At 36.1% G+C, this 25,190-nt stretch overlaps 1 protein-coding gene across 3 annotated transcripts; it reads left to right on the plus strand.

Moving 5' to 3' along the window:
- Window positions 1–449: 449 nt before the first annotated feature.
- On the plus strand, window positions 450–24,884 carry ythdc1 (YTH N6-methyladenosine RNA binding protein C1). 3 transcript variants are annotated; one of them, XM_021476130.3, is made up of 16 exons: window positions 450–640; window positions 1,170–1,271; window positions 2,325–2,623; window positions 6,888–7,260; window positions 7,388–7,441; window positions 9,419–9,513; window positions 9,589–9,697; window positions 10,318–10,435; window positions 10,525–10,609; window positions 12,829–12,998; window positions 18,158–18,237; window positions 18,539–18,575; window positions 18,671–18,710; window positions 20,095–20,160; window positions 20,481–20,639; window positions 22,408–24,884. In XM_021476130.3, the coding sequence occupies exons 1-16, from the start codon at window positions 613–615 to the stop codon at window positions 22,627–22,629; spliced, it is 2,037 nt and encodes a 678-aa protein (XP_021331805.2). In that variant the 5' UTR covers window positions 450–612; the 3' UTR covers window positions 22,630–24,884.
- Window positions 24,885–25,190: the final 306 nt, after the last annotated feature.

A 25,190-nucleotide genomic window follows, 5' to 3' on the forward strand; every position in this document is an offset into this window, starting at 1 on the left:
TAAAACACATCTATTATTTTAAATCTACATATTTTTTCAAAGCACCACAACATAAATATTGTGGGAAAACAGTGATTTAGATGTGGCCAGCTAAGTCTCACATTACAACACGTTGCTGTGTTTTTGTTAACAATAATAAGTGCATTAAAAACTGTCCTTAAACTTTTTAGGGAGAAATGACGTCACAAACGGGACAGGCTTCGATTGGATGTGGTGATTTTATAAGTTTCACACATTTAAATTAATATTGTATACGTACAAATTATTATCCAATGATCTAGAATTATATTTTTTAAAGTCCATGTTTATTTACATTTGACATGTGGCTACAATAAGTGACAAAGAAACTATTCAGACATGAGTTATTTGTCCGAAGCGTGTGGTCAATAACAAAGGCGTGTGATTTCCTCTGAGTATTTGGCAACCCTCATGCGGGAGAAAGGCAATCCGCCATTTTGAAGCAGACGAATACACCGTGACCACCAAACATTTAGTGCTCTGTAAGATTTTCAGACATAACTATTAATAAATAGTGTTATTAAGAACAAAGTGAGAGAGAGAGAAAGCGAGAGGAGGGCCTTTAAAGTGTGTTAAATCCACGCGGGGCTCAAGATGTCCGTCGACAGGAGAGACGAGAAAGGTAAACGATCACATTTGTGTCCACAGATTCACTAACAAAGGATTTTGTTTGGTTATAAAATAAATAATTAGCCATTACTCGTTAACCAAGCTTTCAAAAAGTCATTCACGTTGTTTTTAAAAATATGTATTGTTAATGTTTTGCATACCGTCGATAAGTAGTTAGCTTAGCATGATGCTAACGCATGTTTTCATAGAGGTTATTTGTTTATATTAATCTATTTACTTGAGAAATGTCATTATTTTGTTTTTATACACGTCAAGTGATACTTCTATTTATTTTATTTGTGTGTATAAGAGATGTATTTCAAGTTTAGATCTTATATAAAGCACATTATGTAACCTCACCAGGATTTGAAGCACAACAACAATGGATGATTTTCTACTAGAGAAGAATCATAGCATTTGCATGTTGTTTACATCGATTCGAAGTTTTATAATAAACAGCACGTGTGTAAAAACACCGTATATCCCGCTGTGTATTGTGTCAGTATCTAAAATGCAATGTTTTGGTGTGCTTCCATCTCCAGACGGGGAACTCAATGTGCTGGAAGACATTTTGACTGATGCTCCTGACCAGGACGACGAGCTCTACAATCCTGAAAGTGAACATGATGTTAACGAGAAAAAAGGTACAGCACTTTAAACCCTTAACCGGGTTTTCTTCACTGCATCAAGTTTTGGTAAACTATCATGTAATTAGGGCTGCACGATTCTGGCTAAAATGAGAATCACGATTTATCTGGCCTAAAATCAAGATCAGGATTCTGTAGATGTTAAATAAAGGTTAACATGAGTAGGCTATTATTAGTTTTATTTCTTATACGACAATAATAATAATATTAGGCCTATGTGTAGGTCCACTGTTGGTTGAAATGCTTAATTTTGTATAGACTTGGAATGGCGGACATGAACAGATTCCCCCAATTAAGTAATCTGCAATTATGCATGTGATATTTGCATATTTGAAAACACTTGCTTGAGATTTACTACTGATTACAGAACCGGCTTTGCTGATCCAATGCACTCACAATTGCCTTTATATATTGCATTTTTTTTACAGAAAAATAAATCTATTTATAATTACCTTGAAACTTATTTAAGCTCATTTATAAGCGCATGTTATATTTTATATATTTTTATACATGTTATATGTATATATTTTTACATTGTCTGATAACACAAAGCTAAAATATTAACAAAATATGCATATTATGAAAAAATCCGGCTCTGTGTAAATCATTGCTCCTGCTGCAGCCATGGTACAGCAGCAGTTTCTTGATTATTAAGTATGAATCTAAATTTAGGCCATATCAGCCTAGAAAATAGCGACTCTTAATTTACTGTCAGTCTTAGTACACAATTTAACTACAGAAGAGTCGAGCTTTACATAAGAAAATTATCTAAACTGTTTTTTTTTTTTTTTTTTGAGTGAGTGAGATGCTAATGGTCTAATCCGATTCAATGATCTATGCTAAGCTAAAAGTGCACCAGCCAGACCCGGCGATCATCTGAATGCATTCAAAACTCATAACAAACAGCTGTTTAACTCTGCGACTTATAACATGAGCTTATTTCCAGATTAGTTGAGTGTCCCTTTAAAGAATTTTTCTGTGTCTAGTAAAAATTCATTTTCTGGAGAAAAGTGTTTCCACATTAACCGGTTGTTTACTTTAACGTCTCAGGGTCAAAAAGGAAGCACGATCGAGGGGATGCTCAGGATGCGAAGCGCCTGCGAGCTTCAGGACACAACACCAGACAACCAATGAAAAGAGCTGCTCCTTCTTCTGGGTCAAACGGTAAAAAGACCAGCAATCCCAGAGGAAGACACGCACCAGAAGATCTATATGATGACAGAAAGAACCATTCTGGAAGAGGAGGTGCGTCTCGGGCTGATCTGTCGAAAGGATATGGTGAAAAAGGCCTGTCCAGCAGCAGAGACTCACAGAGACGGATCAAACCATTGATGCCTGAGCTGACAGAGGTAAGACAATAGATATTGTGCACCCATACATTCTCTACTTGTTTTAGAATTGTTTGAGTTTCTTTTTTCTGTGATGGGAGGCAGCAACAATAGACTTTCATTGAGTTTTTGTTCCTACTGTTGATTGTCAATGGCTTTCACTTTTCAACATTCTTCAAAATATCATCTTTTGTGTTCAATAGAAAAAGTAAGCTAATTAAGATTGTAAACACTTTAGGGTTTAATGGTTTACTCACGATTGAGTTAACAACCAGTGAGTAAATGTTCATTTTTGGGTGAACTACCCCTTTAACTATTCCCATAGGGCAGATATGTCAAACTCAATTCCTGGAGGGCCGCAGCCCTGCACAGTTTAGTTCCAACCCTGCTCCAACACACTTACCTGTAGGTTTCAAACAAGCCTGAAGGACTCAATTAGTTTGATCAGGTGTGTTTAATCAGGGTTGGAACTAAATTGTGCAGAGCTGCGGCCCTCCAGGAATAGAGTTCGACATCCCTGCCATAGGGGAAGAAACTAAATTAACTAACGCCATTTGGTTTTAATGATACATCAGTATGGATTAATGCATGATTCTATTGACAAACGATTCAAATATATTGTATTGGTAACATAAATCATCAATATCTCCATAAATCTTTCATTGGTACCTTTGTTTTGATGTACATCTTCACGCAAGTCTATGCGTTTCAGCCAACGCAAACACTTCTTGTTTGTTCACAGCAATATCTTCTTGTGATACTGATTGTGATGCATTCACAGTGCAATGGTAGCTGTTAGCAAACATGGAAAGTTTGACCCAGATTTACTAAATAGTGCAAATTAGAGTGCAATCCCATTAAAGCACAGACGTGAGTGTGAAGTTGCCAGTGATCTGCTAACTGTGCAAATTAAAGATCATTTTAATGATTTCTAATGAAAACAAGCAGTGCAAATAACAAATACAAATGCAGATGGATTGTGCGATTTCTAATGCCAAATAAAAGATTTATACTTGAGCAAGCTGTTTGGAAATGTTTGGTAGCTCAGAATGGATGCAAACAAAATCCTAATTTGTTAGGGTTGCCAGTACCAGCTTAAATACTCGGGACAGAATTTGTAGTCCAAGAGAAAAAATATAATCGACAAAAGTGCTTGAATAAATTGTTTTAAGATGAACAGATTTGTTTTTTTATGTGGTTGTGTTAAGGTGTAGGGCTGGATACAGAAGTATATTTATAACACATATGTACCAATCAGTTTCGGATGAGGTTTATTGTCAGAATCAGATTTATTATCAGAATCTGATTTTAGCTGATTAAAGTAAAAAGCAAGCCCCCGTTTCTAATCCATTTAGCACAATTTTCTGCTAGAACACAGTACCATGGTGCAAAATATTTAAGTTTTTTGGTCAACCAATGTGTGCTTATTAAAATCATTGTGTAGTTTATTTTTTGCAAAGATGTTCAAAAAGGCAGCAACAACAGCGCTCCAAAAATGGCAATTTATTAAATTAAAAAGGCTGACACAAAGCATGTAACATTTCAAGCACAGACTGTCTGATGAAGAGCCGGTGTGCTTGAAATGTTACACGCTTTGCTTCAGTCATATTAATTAAATAAATTGGCATTTTTGGAGCCTTTTAAATATATTTTTGCAGTTTTTGCTGTTTGGCTGAGCACCCATTTAAAGCGATGTGCATGCATTTTTGCATTTTGTTTATTTTTTGTTCAGTTTATTAACAGTAGTTGTCCAAGAAAAGTAGCTTTACTGCCTTATTAATCAGGGGTCGACACGGTGGAATGAACCACTAACTAATCCAGCATGTTTTACGCATGCAGCGGATGCCCTTCCAACCTCAACCCAGTACTCTGAAACACCTGGATAGTTCACCCATAAATAGAAACTCTTCACTTGCTTAAAACCTGTTTGATTTTCTTTCCTCTGTTCAACACAAGTGTATTGAAACATAAATGCTCACACCCATTGACTTCCACAGAATTTTTTTTGCCTTTTATGGAAGTCAATGGGTTGCAGCAACCAGCATTCTTCAAAATATCATTTTTATGTTAAACAGATAAAATTATTAAAGTTTAACACAAATTAGGGAGAATAAATAAATTTTCAGTTTTGTGTGAACTACCCCTAGACACTTTTAAAAATGTTCAAAGCAATTCATGGTCCTGTGAAATTAAAATACAATGTTGTTAGTTTCAGTCTGTTAGTTTTAAGATATCTATAAGCAAGTGTGCTCCAAAACAGTGTCAAAATATAAAACTGATATAAACACCTAAAGCTTACAGTTTGTCACTTCCGCCTAAAGCAATCACCAATTTTTTTTCACGTCACCTCATACTTCAGTTTCTCATCAAATCTTCTGACCTATCAAATGCTCCCTAGTGTGACATGCCCCACCCCTTCTTCTCATTTGCTTTTCATTTGATGTGCTTTAGCATAACCACTCTCACTGGCAGAGCTACAATAAAAACAAAACGCTATAGGCTGTTTTTTTTAAAAGGGGAGGAGCTAGAGCTGAAGATCTTTACCCGAACCCGATGGGATCCAACGGGACCCGACTGGTTCGGGTTTAATTTCTATCATTTTAGACAGGGTCAGGCTGGGCTTGGCTTGCGCAGTAAATGAACAGTCATGTGATGCATTACGATGAGCGCGAGAAAGTAATCAAATTGTTTGTTACAACATTAAAATCCCTCCCTGCAAAGGTGAAACAAATGATGACGGAGAAGTCAAAAAGACTGAATTTTCACTGCGGTCAGGCTAGCCGTCAGTTCAAAAAGAACGGTTCCTCCACAAAAGCACGTAGCCTAATCTTGGTGAGTAAAGGGTTTTTAAATTTATGAATAAATATTAATTTAATCATAAAATTGTAATGTAGTCAGAATATACAGGCTAATGTTGGCATTATTCTTTTAATGTTCAGCTTCACCGTCGACTTAAGGTCAGATTGTAAAGAGAAGTGGCGAAACAAATCTCGCAGAGCCTTTATCTTAATTTCGTTATTCGTTATTGGCGTGTTGGCCAATTTAAAGGCTAAGTGTGCATCTATTTAGAGTGCTGAGATGTTGCGATGTTACAAAGAATATATATATATTTTTTTGTTTCAACTTCCAAGTGTCCTATAGCCTACGTTTGTTACGAATAAAGGCTGATTTAATTTTTAATGCAGAAGGATGATTGCCGGAAAAAGCGCGTGCTCGTCTAGAACGTGCTGACGTGAGACGTCTGCTTTAGCCAATCAGAACAGTCAGGCGTATTCACATCCGCGCGGTTTATGAGAACAAAAGCCTTTGAATATTTTTCCAGACACATTTAGCCGCTAGATGTTAGTCAGATCACGTTTATATGTTCATCTTAATGCCAACTGTGTAAATAATTATCGATAAGATGCTTATGATAAGCCGTTGTTTGTTCACCTTCAAGCTTTGCGTGTGCCCGTGAAACAGCCCATGAGCGCCAGCACACACATATCATGTACATCTCGACATGCGAAAGTGTTTCTCCATGTGTTTTCATCGAAGTTGTTCACAATACTGATCATCCACAGAGTTTGTGATGTAGTCAAATGTTACAAACACAAGCGCAGCCGTTTAAAGCTCATTTGTGGTGAATGATGTCAGAATTTACCGGTATTTTGGAATGGATGTGTGAATGCTCTTTTTCCGTAAAAATTCCGTAACGTCCTCGCCTGTGTGAACAGCGCTTTTTTCAATATACCGGTAAAGTCGTTCCGGAAATTTTCCAGATATTTACTGGTATCACTGTGTGAAAGGGGCTATTAACACTTCACTGCCAACTAGCGTTAGAAGTGTTAATGCAGACCAACAGAGACAGCGCGCAGAAGTATAAATGCACAGCTACGCGTGTTGCATGCGCTGTTGTTTACGCCAGTCACTTGACGCAGAAGCAAAACCAGGCTTACATTGTTAAAACATAAAAATAACTCCTCCTTGAAAAAAGGCAAAAGAGCTGTGTGCATGTGCACATTTGAATAATGTCGAGCTATAAACGGGTTTGGGCTTTTAAAAAGCTGTCAATCAAAATGTACTTGTTGGGCTTGGACCGAATTCTGTTGGGCTTGGGCCCTATCGGGACTAATTTTTATGGCCCGATTACAGCTCTAGGAGGAGCTACTCTGTCCCACTCTCTCTTCATTAAGTCAAACATCAAATTAAATAAATCGCATTTCAAAGCACTTCACTGGACCTTTAAACATGTACGCTACTAAAGTATGAAGTGTAATGCATGCGCTTATGTTATTTCCAGAAGATGCGGAGAACCAGTGAGGAGAGTGCAGGCAGAGCAAGTCGATCCTCCAGGGAAGAGGAGGCTCATTCAGAAGAATATGCCACCGGCAGCTCCGTGGCTTCGTCAGAAGGAAACTGCTCAGACGTTGAAGAGGAAGGAGCCATGCCGGAGGAAGGAGAAGAGAAGGAAGGAGAGGAGGAAGAGGAGGAAGAAGAAGAGGGAGATGACGACGATGATGAAGAGGAAGAGTATGTGCTGGAGGAGGAGGACGCTCGTGAGGGAAATGAGCAGAATGACTATGACACTCGCAGTGAGGCCAGTGACTCGCGCTCTGAGTCGGTGTCGTTCTCAGATGGAGAGTCTGTGCATTCAGCATCAGGCTCAGATGCGTCAGGTATGAGCTAACAAAGAGTCTGCTTAAAAACCGATTATCGTCCCATTGCACGCTCAAAAGACGCAATATGTGAACAGCCCCTTAAACACTTCTGAATGTCAAAGTGTGGTGTGTTTCTGACTTTTAGGTTCTGAAAAGAAACATGAAAAACTGTCCTCGTCTGTCAGAGATGTGAGGAAGGGTAAGAACTTCACACTCACATCTGAGGCCCTGTTTACACTAATGTGTTTTTGTTTAAAAATGCTGAAGTTTTTATACGGTTACGCCATCCGTCCACACTACGCCAGAGTTTTCGAACGCTGAAAACGGAACGTTTTGGAAACGCTGGATTAGCCGTTTTAATTTTAAAACGCTGCTGCTCCGTCTCAGTGTGGCTGGGGAAAAACGGAGACATCTGAAAACGGAGGCGGGGCTGCTGAAATTTGCTACCTGATTGATTTAACGCTACCGGAAGACAGCAGACCAGCCTTTACTGTAAACAACAACACGGACACAGAAATGGGAGCGTTGTTTCCACTATTGTCTGTTTTAGGCGCCATTGTGCAGTTATTCATTTGTTACGTTTAGTAACAACTCGATCTCGTCGTCTGTCCACAAAACTACCTCTCTTGCTTTCTTTGCCATCGTGTTCATTGTTCAACCGCCGTTTGTTGACTAACAGTTACCAAATGCAGAGCGAGACACATGCTTTCTGTTTATACTAGAACGCGCGTGCCCAGAGTGCGCAAATGGTCACGTGATATGTTTTTGGTGGCGTAGTGTGGACGGAGATATGTTCAGAAACGCTAGTGTGGACGCAGATCGTTTTTGATCTAAAACGCCGTTTTAAAACTAAAACACACTAGTGTAAATGGGGCCTGAATACACTCATATGTATTAACACTCATATGCATTGCTAAATGTTCACACACAGACATATGATGTGTACACATGGTTTCTGCTACATTCATTCTTCCATGGCGGGGCGCCACACCAAAATTCTTACCTGCCACAGCTACATTAGAGCTTCTCATTCAAAACGTTCATTCAGTTGCTTTTTTGGTTAATTTATAGTGGGTTATAATTGCACCAAAACATATTTAAATGTAAGCTAAATTAAAACTTTCTGTGACCATAGTAGTGCTGTGTGTTATTTGTTTAACCCTTTAAGGTTACATGCTGACTGACTGACAGGACTGTGTGAGGCCAGCAAACACGACGCAGCTATCAGTTATGATGAACACAGTTTCCATAATTATACTTTATTTACAGATAAAGGTCTGTGATTCTGCGTAGAATGACTTTATCTTGCTGGAGTTTATAGCCGTTTTACTTTACTTCAGGACACACCAATGCCGCTTTGTAGGTCTATTAGAGACATTCATAAATATTCCTAGCAAATCTAATAAATGACGGAGACATACTCGTTACTTAAATGCACTAAATCCCACTTCAGCAGGGTTTATTTGAGAGCGCACAAGAAGATCTGCTATTTGAGGATGTGCAAAAACAGAGGAAATCAGCACACAAGCAAAGAGATTGACATGCTCATATTACATAAATGCGATCTCGACTTGTAGTATTGCGTTCACAATATTTGTATTGAAATAATGTTAGGTAGCTGGTTGATCTGTGTAATAGGCCTGCCGACACAGCTGGAAAAAATCCTACAGGAACCACTGTACGTAACAATAGAGGAAAAAACTATACAAGAAAAAAAGACCAATACTAACATTTCAATCATTTTCTTTTCGGCTTAGTCCCTTTATTAATCTGGAGTCGCCACAGCGGAATGAACCACCAACTTATCCAGCAAGTTTTTACGCAGAGGATGCCCTTCCAGCCATAACCCATCTCTGGGAAACATCCACACACACATTCACACACGCTTATACACTACGGACAATTTAGCCCACCCAATTCACCTGTACCGCATGTCTTTGGACTGGACTTTTGTGATGACAATTTATTTACTAAAAAAGCTTTTTAGGATATTTTGTTTGAAATGAGGTATTTCTGTCCAATTTATGAACCATTTGAATGTACCGACATGTTTTTTTATAAATTGGAAATTATGATTTAGAAATAAGCAAAATAAATCTGATTAGAGTTTAGAATCTGATCAAATTTTATTCAGTTTTGAAATGCATTGTTTATATAATGTCTTTGTTTTTTAAAGATCGGATCAACAAGCTGAAGCACATCTTGAGAGAGGCCAGGTTTTTTCTCATTAAGAGCAACAATCATGAGAACGTTTCCCTGGCTAAAGCGAAGGTGTGTAGAGTTTGAACAAACTTGCATTTAACGGAAGCTTTACTTTATTAATCTGGCATATTTATCTCTCCGCAGGGCGTGTGGTCCACTCTGCCTGTCAACGAGAAAAAACTCAATGCTGCTTTTCGCGCTGCTCGAAGTGTTGTGCTCATTTTTTCAGTCAGGGAGAGTGGAAAATTTCAAGGTACGTTAAAAAAGAAAAACATGCAACAGTATGTCATTTTCACCACAAGAGGGCGTGTATTCACAACAAACAAAGGCGTAGTTTGATGATTTTATGACTCTTGAGCTCTTTATCGTCATTTGGACTTGATAAAGTACACAAGTCAACTAAATATATAATACTGTTTTAGTAGTTTTGGGATATTTTAATGAAAACATCTTACATATTGTGCCTTTAGCTTAGACTTTGTAACAAATATTCTCACACTCAAGTCCTGGAGGGCCACAGCTCTGCATAGTTTAGCTTCAACCACCTCTTACTCACACCTGCTTAATAGTATCTAGTGGTCTTGAACATCTTTATTAGTTGGATTAGCTGTGTTTGATAAGGGTTGGAGCAAAACTGCAGAGCTGCGGCCCTCCAGGAATCCAGTTTGAGACCTATGCTCTGTAATGACTATGGCATTTTACAATGTATTGATTTTATTAAGATCCACCTGCCAAACTTGAATTCATGTCCACATTTTTAGTTATTATTCTATATATATATATATGCATTGACTTTATCTTTTCACTGAACAAATGTGAATTAATTTCACATGGCTTGATTTATGTTCATGAACTCATTTGTGTTTGTTTCAGGTTTTGCACGGCTGTCCTCAGAGTCTCATCATGGAGGATCTCCCATACACTGGGTTTTGCCTGCAGGCATGAATGCCAAGATGCTTGGAGGAGTCTTTAAAATTGACTGGATTTGCAGGTATAAAATCAAGAGCGCGTTCACGTCTGGCTTTTGTTTGTTGTTTACTGTTATTGATTTATTGAGGTTTGTTTTCATTCTGCTTGAAGGCGGGAATTACCTTTCACCAAAACGGCTCATCTTGCTAACCCATGGAATGAGCACAAGCCTGTGAAGATCGGACGTGACGGACAGGTTAGCTGTTTAAACTCCTTCCATAACCCAGGGGTGTAACTGTCACATTCAGTTGGACAATTAGCGTGATTTAATCATAATTAAATTGCAAAGTTGTGATCGACATGCACATCTTGTCAGAAAAGCACGGTTTTGCGATCAGAAATAAACTGAAGGCCAGAGGGCGTTGAAGATTAAATGCCATGAAGATTAGATTTATGGAGATCAGGGCAGCTCGATTTTGGGAAAAATCATAATCACGATTATTTTGGTCATAATTGTAATCACGATTATTCCAAACGATTATTAGTTGAAGTCAAAATTATTAGTACTCCTGAGAATTTTTTTTAAATAAATATTTCCCAAATGAGGTTTAACAGAGCAAGGAATTTTAACAGCATTTCCTCTAATATTTTTCTTCTGGAGAAAGGCTTATTTGTTTTGTTTTAGCTAGAATAAAAGCAAATTATAATATTATAATCATATTTTGAAACCTCTTTTAAGGTCAATATTATTAGCCCCTTTAGGAAATATATTTTTTATTGTCTGCTGAAGAAACTACTGTTATACAATGACCTGCCTAATTACCCTAATTAAGCTTTTGAATCACACTTTGAATTTGAATGTTTGAATTTAAAAAAATATCTACTAAAATATTATGAGCTGTCATCATAGCAAAGATAAAATTAATCGGTTATTAGAAATGAATGATTAAATCTATTATGTTCAGAAATCTTCTTTCCATTAAACAGATATTCGGGGAAAAGGGTTGGTAATATTCAGGAGGGCTAATAATTCTGACTTCAACTGCATATATTATTTTCCTCCCTGCAAAGGAAAGAGAAATAAATACAATAGAATAAAAATATAAAACAAACTGTTCTTTTAGCATCTTCACCGTAAGAAAAACACTTTAGCAACAAAAGTCTTCAGTCAAGAGCAAAGAGGGATTTTCTCGTTGTTTTATTAATCATGATAAAACAGGCGGCAGCTGTGCTCTGTCACTTTAATGGTTTCACTTTCACGTGTCTTTTCATCCTCCTCAACTCGTTTGTTTATTACAGAATGAGGGTTAATATGAATAATCACTAAACACCGCGTTTTGACACCTATTTGAACATTAAAGCGCTCACATTAATGACTTAAGATGTGTGTGCTCTCTGCTCGTCATAATGTGCGAATGAGACCAAGTGCAGGCCGCATGCTTCTGACTGTCTGCGCGCCGCACACACAAAAGCATGCGGTCTTTCGCGCTTTTAAGAGCAACAGGTGAGGACAACTGGAAAGGGGGCGGTAAATAATGGAATAATCGTTTATCTCGATTAATGGTTTTTCATAATTGTTAGAAGCCATAATCGAAATCGGATTTTCGATTAATTGCACAGCCCTAATGGAGATGCAAACTTTTCAGTGTGTTTGCAGTTTTCACTTTGAGGTCTGCTGCGCTCGTGCATCCAGGTTAATCATGAACAACTCGGTGCGCATGCGCTAGTTGCACTATCGCGGTCTGATTATGTTTCAATCAAGGTTTGTATGCATCAAATACATAACATCTGTGCCAAACATTTAACAATTATACAACCGTATAGCCGAATTAAATGTATGCATTGGCATGTTACAGCCTTAATGAGCATGATATGTTATGTGAAACTGCATGTAGATACATATTGCAATGATTTCGGGTACTTACTTAGCGATGCACGCACACATATATGCACAGTCCTTAAATTGCTCTGCTGATTTGGACTCTGATACCTGTTTTATAACTTTTAAACTATCAACAACATCCACTGAGCTATATTCTAGCGAGAGTTCTTCCCACTGCGTGGTGGATTTTGGCATAGTTGATTTCATGTCAGATGGCGGGGGTGGGTGGAAGAAACCAAGTCGCGGGGGGTATATTTTCTACAGAAATAATTTATCATTTCTTATGTGGCCCGGTACCAATTGTTCCACAGACTGGTACCGGTCCGCGGCCCGGTGGTTGGGGACCACTGGTTTAAATGATCTTAATCACAGGTCTTTCAAACCATCATAACCTTAAGTAATGTTGTATTAATCCCAATATGACATTGAAGATTCTGTGATGTGACTATTGCAGATTCGCACATTGCAATATCGATGCTAAAACGATATATATTGTGCAAGTCATACTGATTGTTCAAACACTAATTTTCTTTTCTTTTTGTCTTCTCTGTGCCATGTGATTGTGTGGGACGTCTGCGAACGGCCGTCTGCAGGAGATTGAACCAGAGTGCGGGACGGAGCTCTGCATGCTCTTCCCCCACGACGAGAGCATTGATTTGTATCAGGTCATTCACAAAATGCGCCACAAGAGGAGGATGCACTCAGAGCCTCGATCTCGGGGCCGACTGCCCCACAGAGAGCCCGTCCCTCGGGACATGGGAAGGTTAGAAATGTTCTTTGGACTGCTAGTGCGCACTTGTGTCCCTGTCACCTGATGCCAAGGGAGCAAGTGTGTGTTTTCGGTTGTTTTTCCACCTTCGCCTTCATCAGAGAGGGTCAGAGAAGAGCACCACGAGCCAAGCCCACCAGAGCAGACCGGGACCGGCTGCGGCGCTTTTTTTTTTGTGGGGGAAAAAAAAAAAAAGTCACTGCGTAAATCATCCGTTGCTAATAATATTCATGGTTAATAATAACGGGAGTTGAAATGGTGTCATTTGATATCTTTATACATATATACATGTTAAATGCTAACAACTTAAGCCTCAGAAATGGTTGTGTAGTCTTTCCATAGATGAGACTGTTTAAATTTGTTCCCAAAGCCTTTTCTTGCAGGAGTGTCCGTGGGGGATAGAGCCAGTCAAATTTGGGACTCTTTTTAAAAGGAGCCTTTATAATTAAACAGAAGACGATGGCACGTCGATTTTGAGGGGCAGAAAGCAGTCGTTGGTTTAAAAAGAGCGTTCAAGAGGAGCGTGTTTTGGGACTTCTTTGCAGAGGAAAAAAAAAATGTGCTTGAGGATGTAGATAGTGATTGAAGTGTGCATTGGGGTGTAGCGTCAAAACGGCATGAAAACAGAGAGGGAAAGACAGGGAGGGAAGGAGGAAAGTAAATAAATTCTTCTGCGGTGCTGCCGGAGGGGTTAGCCGTCCCGTTTGCAGTGCTAATGGACTCAGATCGCAGCAGGGACTGTCCCTATAGAGCACTGCTTTACATGAACTCTGTTGTTGGCCCTCAAAAAAAGGACTCATCCTTGTTTTTTTTTGCATTGCCCCAACTGATGGACTCCAATTGGGATGCATTACAGTGTTTACACGGTCCCTTCCCTTTCCCCACCCTCTATCTTACGAGAAAAGCCCCTTGCTCAATCGCTGGGATGCTCCTGCTGGTGGTAGGTAGGCGGTTTGGACTAAAGCTGGTGTAAAAATGATGCCTCCACCCTTCCCTTCTTCTGTGTTTCTCTGAGCCCTCCATGGACTGAGTACCCCAAGAGAAGGGTTATTTCCAGAGGTCTGGATCTTCTCTTGGTCCGTTTTTGGTTTGCTTTGCAATGGACTGCACCACTCCTTATCACTCCCCCCTTCTTCTGCTTTACCGAGCCCACCCATTTAAAAACAAAAGTGTTAAAAGCATAAGATGGACTTTTATATGAACTTTTACTCTTTAAAGTATTTGCCAACGTTAGCAGTCACAAAACTACAAGAATGCGGTATGTCACACTCTCAACCAGATCTTACTGTTCTCTACTATAGATACTGTTTTGTTTTTCTTCACACATTGGGTTTCTTACCTTTGGTTTACAATGATATTTTCACTAAGGGCACTTGTTTATTTAATAGATTTGTGATTTATTTTAGTGTAGTATTGCAAGACACGTCAGAAGTGTCCACCATGACACAATTGAGGAGTGTTTATTTATTAGGACAGCCAGACAGTTATCCAATTCTGAGCAGGGCTCTATGGTTGTGTGTGTGTGAGAGAGAGAGAGCGCATGCAAACATACTTGATAGTCTATATTAATTATTAAATTGCAGCTTTGACCGATATACAAGTATAGTTTGTAATAATAATGAAATATTACAATGCTTGTTTTAAATTGATCAATCGCAAATGTGAAAAATGTTTTACTCAAACTTTCAAAGACGTTTATAATAGGTTGATTGTATGTTATGTTGTATTTTTTGAGGTCAACAGAGAAATAAGAAATGAGTTCACATTGAAATTAACTTAAAAATTTTATAGGCAATATGTGTGTGTGTTTTTATATATATATATATATATATATATATATATATATATATATATATATATACATATACGTACATATATATACGTACAAACATAGTTGAAGTCAGAATTATTAGCCCCTCTTTGAATTTTTGCCTCTTTTTTTTTTTTTTTTTTTTTAAATATTTCTCAAATGATGTTTAACAGAGCAATGAAATGTTCACAGTATGTCTGATAATATTTTTTTTTCTGGAGAAAGACTTATTTCGGCTAGAATTTACTTTTTAAAACCATTTTTAGGTCAAAATTATTAGCCTCTTTGGGCTAATTAGTTTATCGATAGTCTACAAAACAAACCATCGTTATACAATAACTTGCCTAATGACCCTAACCTGCCTAGTTACCCTAATTAACCCAGTTAAGCCTTTAAATGTCACTAAGCTGTATAGAAGTGTCTTGAAAAATATCTAGTCTAATATTATTTACTGTCATCATGGCAAAGATAAATGAATCAGTTATTAGAGATGAGCTATTAAAACTATTATGTTTAGAAATGTGTTGAACAAATCAGCTCTGTTAATTGGGGAAAAAATAAACAGGGGGGCTAATAATCCAGGGGGGCTTATAATTTTTACTTAAACTGTATATACATATTTAAAGCGTTCAGATGCAAAAACCTCAATGCCATCTGAAATTTTCTCCTAAAATTAGCATTTTTATCAACCTCCTGTGTTTATGTTTGGTTATTTCACTTTCAAGGCAATAAAAAGAACTTGCTTGTCACTATAAAAGTAATATTAGTAAGCCTGAGAAAAATGCTCATTTTAGAAGAAAATACAGAACGGCATTTAGTTTGAGGTTTTTGCATCCAACCTCTCCATATATATATTTAACTAATGAAAATGACTAAAGCACATTATTAAAAGTATAAAAGTTTAATTCATTAAGTACAATGTTAAACAAGTTAAACGATGTCTGTGAAAGTCAAATGGACTTTAAAAACAGCTAGACAGTGAGAAACTTATTCATCATTTTGAAGTGTTTTTTTAACGTTATTCCTAGTACAGTTTGAGTTTTTAGTGCAAAAGTTTTTTAAAATTGCAATATGCTTTTTTTACTAACTATTTTGGTGGTAACATGGTAAGAAAAGCATATTGCCTAAAATTATATTTGACCAATTTCATCAATGTCAACCTTGCCATGAAAAAAAAAAGTTTTTACCAAAATACAGAAACCATTTCTGGGTTTTTAGTGCAAGCAAGTATTTTACAGTAGTTAAGAAATACTCAATGCATCAGTCAATGCTTTCAAACTATTCTATATTTGATTTACCAATGTCACAAGTGGCAATTCCACATCTGTCACATCCATAACGGAGAAATGTCACATCGATAACGACACTTTTTTTTTTTCCCGTATAAATGTGAAAATATTATATAAAATAAATCCTTTTTGTTTTTTAGAGAGCCGACTCTCATCCTTTTGATTAGCATCATTTGTTTTGGGTTGTGCAGTTTAATTCACAGAATATCTACAGAGTGTGCTGTATACTGTAAACCCACAGACTTTTGTCGCGTCCTTAACTCATGTTTAGTTTCCTCATTTAAAGTACAAAACATGTTTACAGATCGATATTTTTCTGATCCCATATCTCTGTGGTCAATTGTTCTGGAAAGTATAAACAAAAGCTTCAATATAATGTTAACATGTATCTTCTAAACATTTATGTTTTCAGTTTTTACTGCAAATGTCGCATCCATAATGCTGGAATTGCTCATGCAATTATTTTAAGGGTTTACAAGCTTTTACAGAAGCTGAAAAATGGCATTGAACACAAACAAGCGTGACATGGTTTGGAGGCACATTTTTGGTGATCTTGGAAATCTAATCAGGCCCTGGCGTATATAACACATTATATAAAGTGCATTCTTGCAGATTAGCAATGTTTTGTCATTTCTCTGTTGACTGTTGAAGCAAAAGCAGCCAAATGGTCAGGTTACCGGCTTATAGGGGTCGCCTTTCTCCTGCGCTGGTGTGCGGGTCAGTTTTCACATTTGAATGAATGAAAATGTTGAACTGTAGAGCTCTGCTCAGGATTGAACACTGAGGGAAAACAACAACAAATAAAGCCTATTCTGGCTTCAGCTTAAGATAAGCTCTTGGAACAGTATTTGTGGCATTGTGTTGATTTTTGTATTTCTCATAACACTTTAGGACACAATTCATGATATTTACAAACATTAACTAACTGTACTAGCTTAATAAACCACTAATTAGCTGTGTGCCGGGGATCTGCAGGGTCTTAAAATCTCTTAATGTCTTAAATTTCAAAAACCAAAGTCTTAAATCCACTGAAATATTGTGTTTTAGGTCTTAAATAATTTTAAATGGGTCTTAATTTTGTTTCTATTTGCATTCAAAGCTATACCCAATTGTGCCAACACCCATCCAATCATCAAAAATATACTTCAATAAAAGTTTTAGGAAAGGTTTATTCATTAACTATTTACTCATTAATATGGTTTAATTATACTCCTTACATTACATTAAGGTATTTTAAAGGTTTTAACTTGAAATTTCATTCATTATGGTCTTAAAAGTGTCTTAAAGTCTTAATTTCGACTTGATGAAACCTGTAGAAACCCTGGTGTATTAGTTAGTAAGGCAGTAGTTGGGTTTAGGTTTTGTGTTGTATTCGGGATGTAGAATAAGATCATTCTTCATAACTACTAATGAACATTTTAATAATAGGAAGGTAAAAAGCCGGATTTAATAGCATCAATTGTGACTAATTTGTTCATGCCTATCTGCTTTAAAATGTCTGCTCTGCATGCTTTATGATGTCAAGGTAAAATCTTTATAGTTGTAAGTCCCTTAAACATCAATTCAGTACGCCAAGTCTCGTTCTTGTATGCATTTACACTCTCTAAACAGCATTTCAACATCGTTTATTTCCATTTATGTTTTTAAACCAGATCATTTACACGACTCCAATCCAATCGTGACCCAGCCCTAATCAGCATTATGCCACAAATGCTATCACTAGATTACTTCACATGCTGGACAGTAGCATCTAATGCAAAAGCACTAGGGTAGATTTGTGTCAATGTACATACAGCACTTGCATAGAAACGTTTCACTTCATGTGTCATGCAAGTCAGGTATTTACGTAATCACTGGGCAATGTTATTAATTAAACTCAAAGTATGTCATGCAAACTGAAATATGTCAAATTATGAGGTGAGAACGAAATCTGCTAAAGTATGTAATCCTGTATACACACTAATGATTGATGAGTGCTACTGTTTGCATGGTTCATGTCTGCTTTATTCTGCTCTTTTTGCCGTCTTTCACATTAATGTACCTGATTTACGTAGGCGTCGACCGGAGGAATATGACATGCACAACCGGAAGCGGCCCAGGATTGATTACACCCCAGAATTCCCACAGAGACCAGGTCAATATACGCAATCGTCTGCTTTCTGAATGAAGGACACCTAAAGATTAATTGGGATTAATTACTTGTGTTTTAACTCTTTATCGGGTGAAGAACCGTGTATGGTAACTTCAGTGATGTTGATTTATAATAGTCTTAGCATAACTCTCTAATGAGTATTTCAGTGAGTGCTCTGTGAAGGGTTAAAGATGGTATATTTGGTTGTTTATAAGTGTTAGCATTAATGTTTTTTGAGTTGTTTTGGAGGTATTGTGTTATGCTTTTTGTCACTGGTAAAATCTCATATTTACTGTGTGTTCAGGTTTTATGCAAGATCCCCGAAATCCACCTGTGGACAGGTTGGTTGTCTTTTACTTAAAAATGGGGCTTGTGTCATAACTTTATTACGTACATTATTACTTTATTAAGTTATATTAACATTGTCTCTCTACAGGCGCTTTTCTGGTGTTAGAAGAGACGTGTTTCTTAATGGAGTAAGTTTTATTATTATTTTTGGATTTGAAATGCCATTTGTTGGTCATTTTATTGAATATTTTTAATATATTAATTTTTTTTTTTTTTACTGTACCAGCAGAAAAAGGAATAGGATATAACTGTTTTTATTATTTAGCCGATGCAGCTATGTAGTCTAGTCAATAAGTCACTAAAACAAACAACAACAGATGGGAATAGACTCTTACCGTTTTGTTGATCGGAGTTAAAATTGTTTTTATTTTTACTTTATGCCAGAAATCATTAGTGTTATCATGTATTTCCCTCCATAAATGTCTTTGTCTTTTTATTTATTTATTTTATTGATTGATTTAAAAAAATAATATTGTCTCTTTAATTTTTTTTACTTTATTTTATACTTTCATTGTATTGTATTATCATTATTTATTTATTTTAATTATATTTTCTTCTTTATTTATTTTTTTATTAATTTTTTATTCGTTTTATCTTGTTGTTTTTATTATTATTTATTTAAAAATATTTTTGGTTTATTTTTTAATTGTTTTTTATTTTTACATTTTTAATTTTACTTTATTTTTATTAATTAGATTTTATTAATTTTTTTAATTATTTTTTTAATTATTAATTTTTTTTATTCATTTTAATTTTTTTGTAATTTTTATTTGTATTTAATGTTATTATTATTATTATTATTATCTTAAGTAAGACAACTTAAAAGGTGATTTTCCTCAATATTTTGTGTTTTTAACCCTCAGATTCCAGATTGTTCTACATTTTGAGCTATTCTAATTGGTCATAGATGATGGAAAGCTAATTTATTGTGTTTTTTTGGTGCTGTATAATCTCAGTTTATGAAAATTGACCTTTATGACTGGTTTGGTGATTTTGTTCAGGAAATCAAGCAATTATTACAAACTGGAAAACAAAACCAAATATAGAGATCCTGGCCAGGATGTGTGTGGCGTGCATCAAACAAGCCATGTAATGACGTTAATATTCATACTTGACATTTTGTTTTCTAATTAGTCCTACAACGACTATATGAGAGATGCCAAAACCAGAGTATTAAGTATGTTCCATGAAGACATTTTGTAAATTTTCCTCTATGTATGTCTATATTTATTTATTTAATTTTTATTTATTTTTATATATATATATTTTTCATAATATGGACAACGTTAAAGATGATTTTCTCAATATTTTTCTGAATATTAATCTATCCTAACAAATCATACATCACTGGAAAGCTTATTAATTATTCAGTTTTCAGATGCTGTGTTAATCTCAGTTTATGAAAATGGACCTTCATGACTGATTTGGTGGCTTTGTAAAAAGTTGCATGTATCAAACAAACCATGTAATGAAGTTAATATCATTCTTGACGTTTTGTTTTCTTATTTTTAGTCCTACAACGACTATATGAGAGAATTCCATCACAACATTGGGCCTCCACCACCATGGCAAGGAATGGTAAGATTGAATTATATTGAATAAAACTAAATTTGATGTGTATTTTGGTTCAGTTTTGATTATGATTTGGGTTTACGTTGTACAAATAAAAAAGAAATCCCTCTTGCAACACTTAAATACCATTTAAAAATACCATACATGAGTTATTTTCAAGCCTGTGTATTGTCATTTCAGTCTTTTGTTATTAATAAATAATAATGATTGATCAATTTTGGCCTTTTCACTTCAGTCTCCATCAAGCTGACTGTAAAAATATTGGTTGTGGTTTATACAATATCTTGCAGCTCTTATAGTAACACTCTAATATGTTTGATGTGAAGGCCCCGTACCCTGGTATGGAGCATCCTCCTCAGCACCCGTATTACCAGCACCACCCTCCTCCACCCCAGGCTCACCCGCCTTACTCTGGACACCACCCCATGCCCCATGATGCCCGCTTCAGGGAAAAGAGGGTCGTCCGCTCTTTCGCCTCCAGTTTGGTAATGATTTGCCTCTTAAAACACACTCAGATACTGCCTGCAAGGCATCAGATACGACTGATATTATTGCATGTTTGCTGATGAAGCTGCAAACTGTGTAGCTGCCTCTGATATGCTTGATGATGCTTTAAATTTACTGTAGCATTATCTTGCTGTTCATTTAAATTAATGTGTTTTATTTATAAATACACAAGTCAAAAGTAATGACCTCAATAAAAAGTGTATAACTACATCTATTATGAATTGTTGTACCTTCTGACTGCTACATATTATAGTTTTTATATTAAAGTAATGTATATATTACAGTTAAAATATTAATATTATTATGAATTATATATTTTATATGTTTAGTAATTATGAATTTATATAATTATAAATAAGAGCTCACTTTGTACTTAATACGTGGCGATTTAGTATGTTTTAAAAAAATGGAGTCCAATATGTCAGCATTGTCAATTTTTTAAATGTTAGTGAATTATTAATTAATTATCATGTGAATTTAAAGGAAATTAAAATGTCATTTGTTCACTCACTCTTTAAATTTTGCAAACCTTTAAGTTCCCTTTTTGTGATGTGCACAAAATAAGTAGTTTCTTTTTAAATGTTGAAACCGGTAACCATTCACTTCCATTGTATTGTTTTTTTTCTACCATGCAAGTCAATGGTTACCGGTTTTCAGCTTATGAATTATCTTCTTTAGTGTTCAACATAGTAACGGTTTTACACTCGAGGAAGATTAAATTGTGTGTAAATATAATTTTTGGGGAGAACTATCCCTTCAAATCAGTGTTTCTCAACCATGTTGCTGGATGAGCACCAGCTCTGCACATTTTCCTTGTCTCCTTAACCGGATTCAGATCATTATTAAATTCATCTATATTTTTATAGCGCTTCTACAATGTAGAAATTAAGAGATTGTGTCAAAGCAGCCTAACATATTAGTTCTAGTAAATTGAAACGGTGTCAGTCCAGTTTTCAGAGTTTAGTTCAGTTCAGTGTTAATTTTCACTGCTGAAAGTTCAAACACTGAAGAGCAAATCCATCCATGCGCAGCTCAGAGCAGAGACTGAAAGACCTGTAATGGGTGTGACTGACGACCGAGACATCCAAAACATGCAGTGCTGATGGTCCTCCAGGATCGTGGTTGAGAAACACTGCTTTAAATGATAAAGTAAAATGGAGAGCAACAGCAGAATTTGTTTGTAAATGAATAATATGGATAAATGAATAAATTACACTCACCGGCCATTTTATTAGGTACACCTTACTAGACTTACTAGAAATATTCCTCAGAGATTTTGCTCCATATTGACATGATAGCATCACACAGTTGCTGCAGATTTGTCGGCTGCACATCCATGATGTGAATCTCCCATTCCACCACATCCCAAAGGTGCTCTATTGGATTGAGATCTGGCGACTGTGCAGGCCATTAGTACAGTGAACTCATTGTCATGTTCAAGAAGCCAGTCTGAGATGATTCACGCTTTGACATGGCGGGTTATCCTGCCGGAAGTAGCCGTCAGAAGATGGAGATACTGTGCTTATAAAGGGATGGAAGGATGGATGTAGGCTTGACCACGTCTACATGCCTAAATGCATTGAGTTGCTGCCATGTGATTGGCTGGTTAGAAATGTGTGTTAACAGAGTTCGACAGGTGTATCTAATAAAGTGGCCGGTGAATGTCTTTCACTCATTTAGGTGCTACTGAATGTTGTGTTTGGTGATGTTCATCATGCTCATTCTTTTGCATTTATTTTTTTCTAGCATGATTACGACATGCGTGTGGATGATTTTCTAAGGCGAACGCAGGCAGTGGTGAGCGGACGCAGAAGCAGACCGCGGGAGAGAGACCGTCAGAGAGAGCGTGACCGACCCAGAGACGGACGGAGAGACCGAGAGCGAGAACGTGGACGGGAGCGGGACCGCGAGAGAGAGAGAATTCGAGACCGCGAGAGAGAAAAGGAGAGAGGCCGATACCGGAGATAGGGGGGAAACACTTCACTTTTATTCCCTTTTTTATTAATCACTTTGTAGATAGTGTTTATTTCATTTATCTGTTTTTTTATATATATATAAATAGTTAAAGGGATAGTTCACCCATAAAAACTCTGTTTACTTGTTTCAAACCTCAAACTTTCTTCTGTGGAAGATATTTTGAAGAATGCTGGAAACCGGTAACCATTGACTTCTATTGTAGGAAAAGCACATACCATGGAAGTCAATAGTTACTGATTTTCAGCTTAAATGTCTTTTTTTGTGTTTAACAGATGTCAAAGTGCAAATAAATGCTTCTACTTAGACTTTTAGTCGTTTCTAATCCAAATATCTACAAAATAAATGAATAAACATTTTCTAAACAAGCTAAAAATTGTCGTTTTATGAAATAATAAGTGAGTTTTTTCTTAAAACAGGCTAAATAATTAATAATTAACGTGCAATGACGTAAGCAAAATAATCTGATCTCCAAATGAAGAACAATACATCTTTCTCTATTGGCTGATTATTTAGCTTGTTTTAAGGTAAAACTCACTTATATTTGACACTATTTCTTAAATCAAGACACTATTTTTTGCTCGTCTTGAAAATGCTTCTTGATTTTAAGAATGTTTAGATCTTTAGTGTAGTTTAGAGTGTATGTAAATATATATAGAATGCTGGAAATCGGTAACCATTGACTTCCACTGTAGGAAAAACTAATACTGTGGAAGTCAATGGTTACTGGTTTTCAGCTTGTTGAATATAATTATTTGTGTGTTTAACAGATGTAAAGCTTCAAATAAATACTCTTCTACGATTTTTAGTCGTTTCTAATCCAAATATCTACAAATTTAATCAAGAAGCATTTCTAGACAAACTAAAAACTGCCGTTTTAAGAAATATTACGCAAGTTTTTCCTTAAAACAGAATAATCTGATCTCCAAATGAAGAATAAGATCATTTCTCTTCCCTCCATTGGCTGATGATTTAGCTTGTATTATTTATTTATTTTTTTTTTTGGAAAAACTGGCTTAAATTTAGCATATTTCTTAAAACAAGACACTATTTTCTGTTCGTCTAGAATATGTCTTGATTTAAGAATATTTAGATCTTTCGCCTTGTTTGTAGTCTAAATATGTATAGTAGAAGTAGAAGAATTCTGGAAACCAGTAACCATTCACTTCCATTGCAGGAAAAGCAAATACCATGGAAGTCAATGGTTACTGGTTTTTAGCTCATAAAATATCATTTTTTTGTGTGTTTAACAGGAGTAAAGGTGCAAATGAAAGCTTTTCTTAGATTTTTTTTTTTTTTAAATATCTACAAATAAATCAAGAAGCATTTTCTAGACAAGCTAAAAACTCGTTTTAAGAAATAATAAGTGAGGTTTTCCTTAAAACAGGCTAAATAATCTAATAATGAGGTGAGCAGAATAATCTGATCTCCAAATGAAGAATAAGATCATTTCTCTTCCCCGATTGGCTGATTATTTAGCTTGTTTTAATGAAAACTCATTTAAATTTGGCATATTATTTCTTAAAACAAGCCGTAGTTTTACTTGTCTAAATGCTTCTTGATTTTAAGAATGTTTAAATATTTGGACTAGAAACGAGGCAAAAGATAAAGCATTTACTGCAGTGTAACCACTTGAGGGAAAGTAAATAGGTGTTGATTTTTGCGTGAACTAACCCCTTTAATGTTTATGAGGAAGCTGAACTGAACATTTCTGGGCATTTTTTATGTTTATCCTCGATCCCGTGCCGTTGTTAGCATCATGCATGCAGTGCGTTCAACTTTAATGACTGTGAAAACCAAAAATCCTTTTTACCATCTTATTAGTTCCTCTTTTAAGCATTGGTTCCGTGTAGTTCAGTATTGAGAGCTGCTTTGTCCTGTTATTTTCTCTCTCTCGTGAACGGACTGTTCCTCACGTGGCTGTTGCAGATTTTCGGTGTCCGCTAACTCTGCTGCCGTCTTTGTGATTTCTGTTGTACATTTAGGTGAGGTCATAGCTGCCGGTGTTTTAGGCACTGCTAAATATGACTCTTGTATCAAGTATGTTTCTTTAGCTTTGTCTGAAGCTGGGCTTGTTTTTGGGGGTGGGGATATATGGAGTAAGATGTTCCCACACCTCCTGCTTCTTCTGTCCCGTGAAAGGATTAAATGTCATGAAGGTTACTTTGGCCGTTTGTTGTCGAGTATCTGTCGGATACTGTGTGGATACGTTTTGTACAAAACAGAAAAATAAACGAAAGTCACTTGCTCGTGTTTTGTTTTCGTGACGAGAGCTTTTACAGCCCAAAACAAGCATTGTGTTTAAACATAGCAGCTTTCTGCAGTATATTTAAATGGTCACACTTTACAATAAGGTTGATTAGTTAATGTTAATTAATGCATTTACTAACATGAGCAAACAATGAACAATACATTTACTACAGTATTTATTCATGTTAGTCAATATTAGTTAATGAAAATACAGTAGTTCATTGTTAGTTCATGTTAACTCATGGTGCATTAACTAATGTTAACAAACATAGACTTGGATGTTAATAATGCATTAGTAAATGTTC

Source organism: Danio rerio, chromosome 5, assembly GCF_049306965.1.
Source record: "Danio rerio strain Tuebingen ecotype United States chromosome 5, GRCz12tu, whole genome shotgun sequence".
In the NCBI taxonomy this organism is placed as follows: domain Eukaryota; kingdom Metazoa; phylum Chordata; class Actinopteri; order Cypriniformes; family Danionidae; genus Danio; species Danio rerio.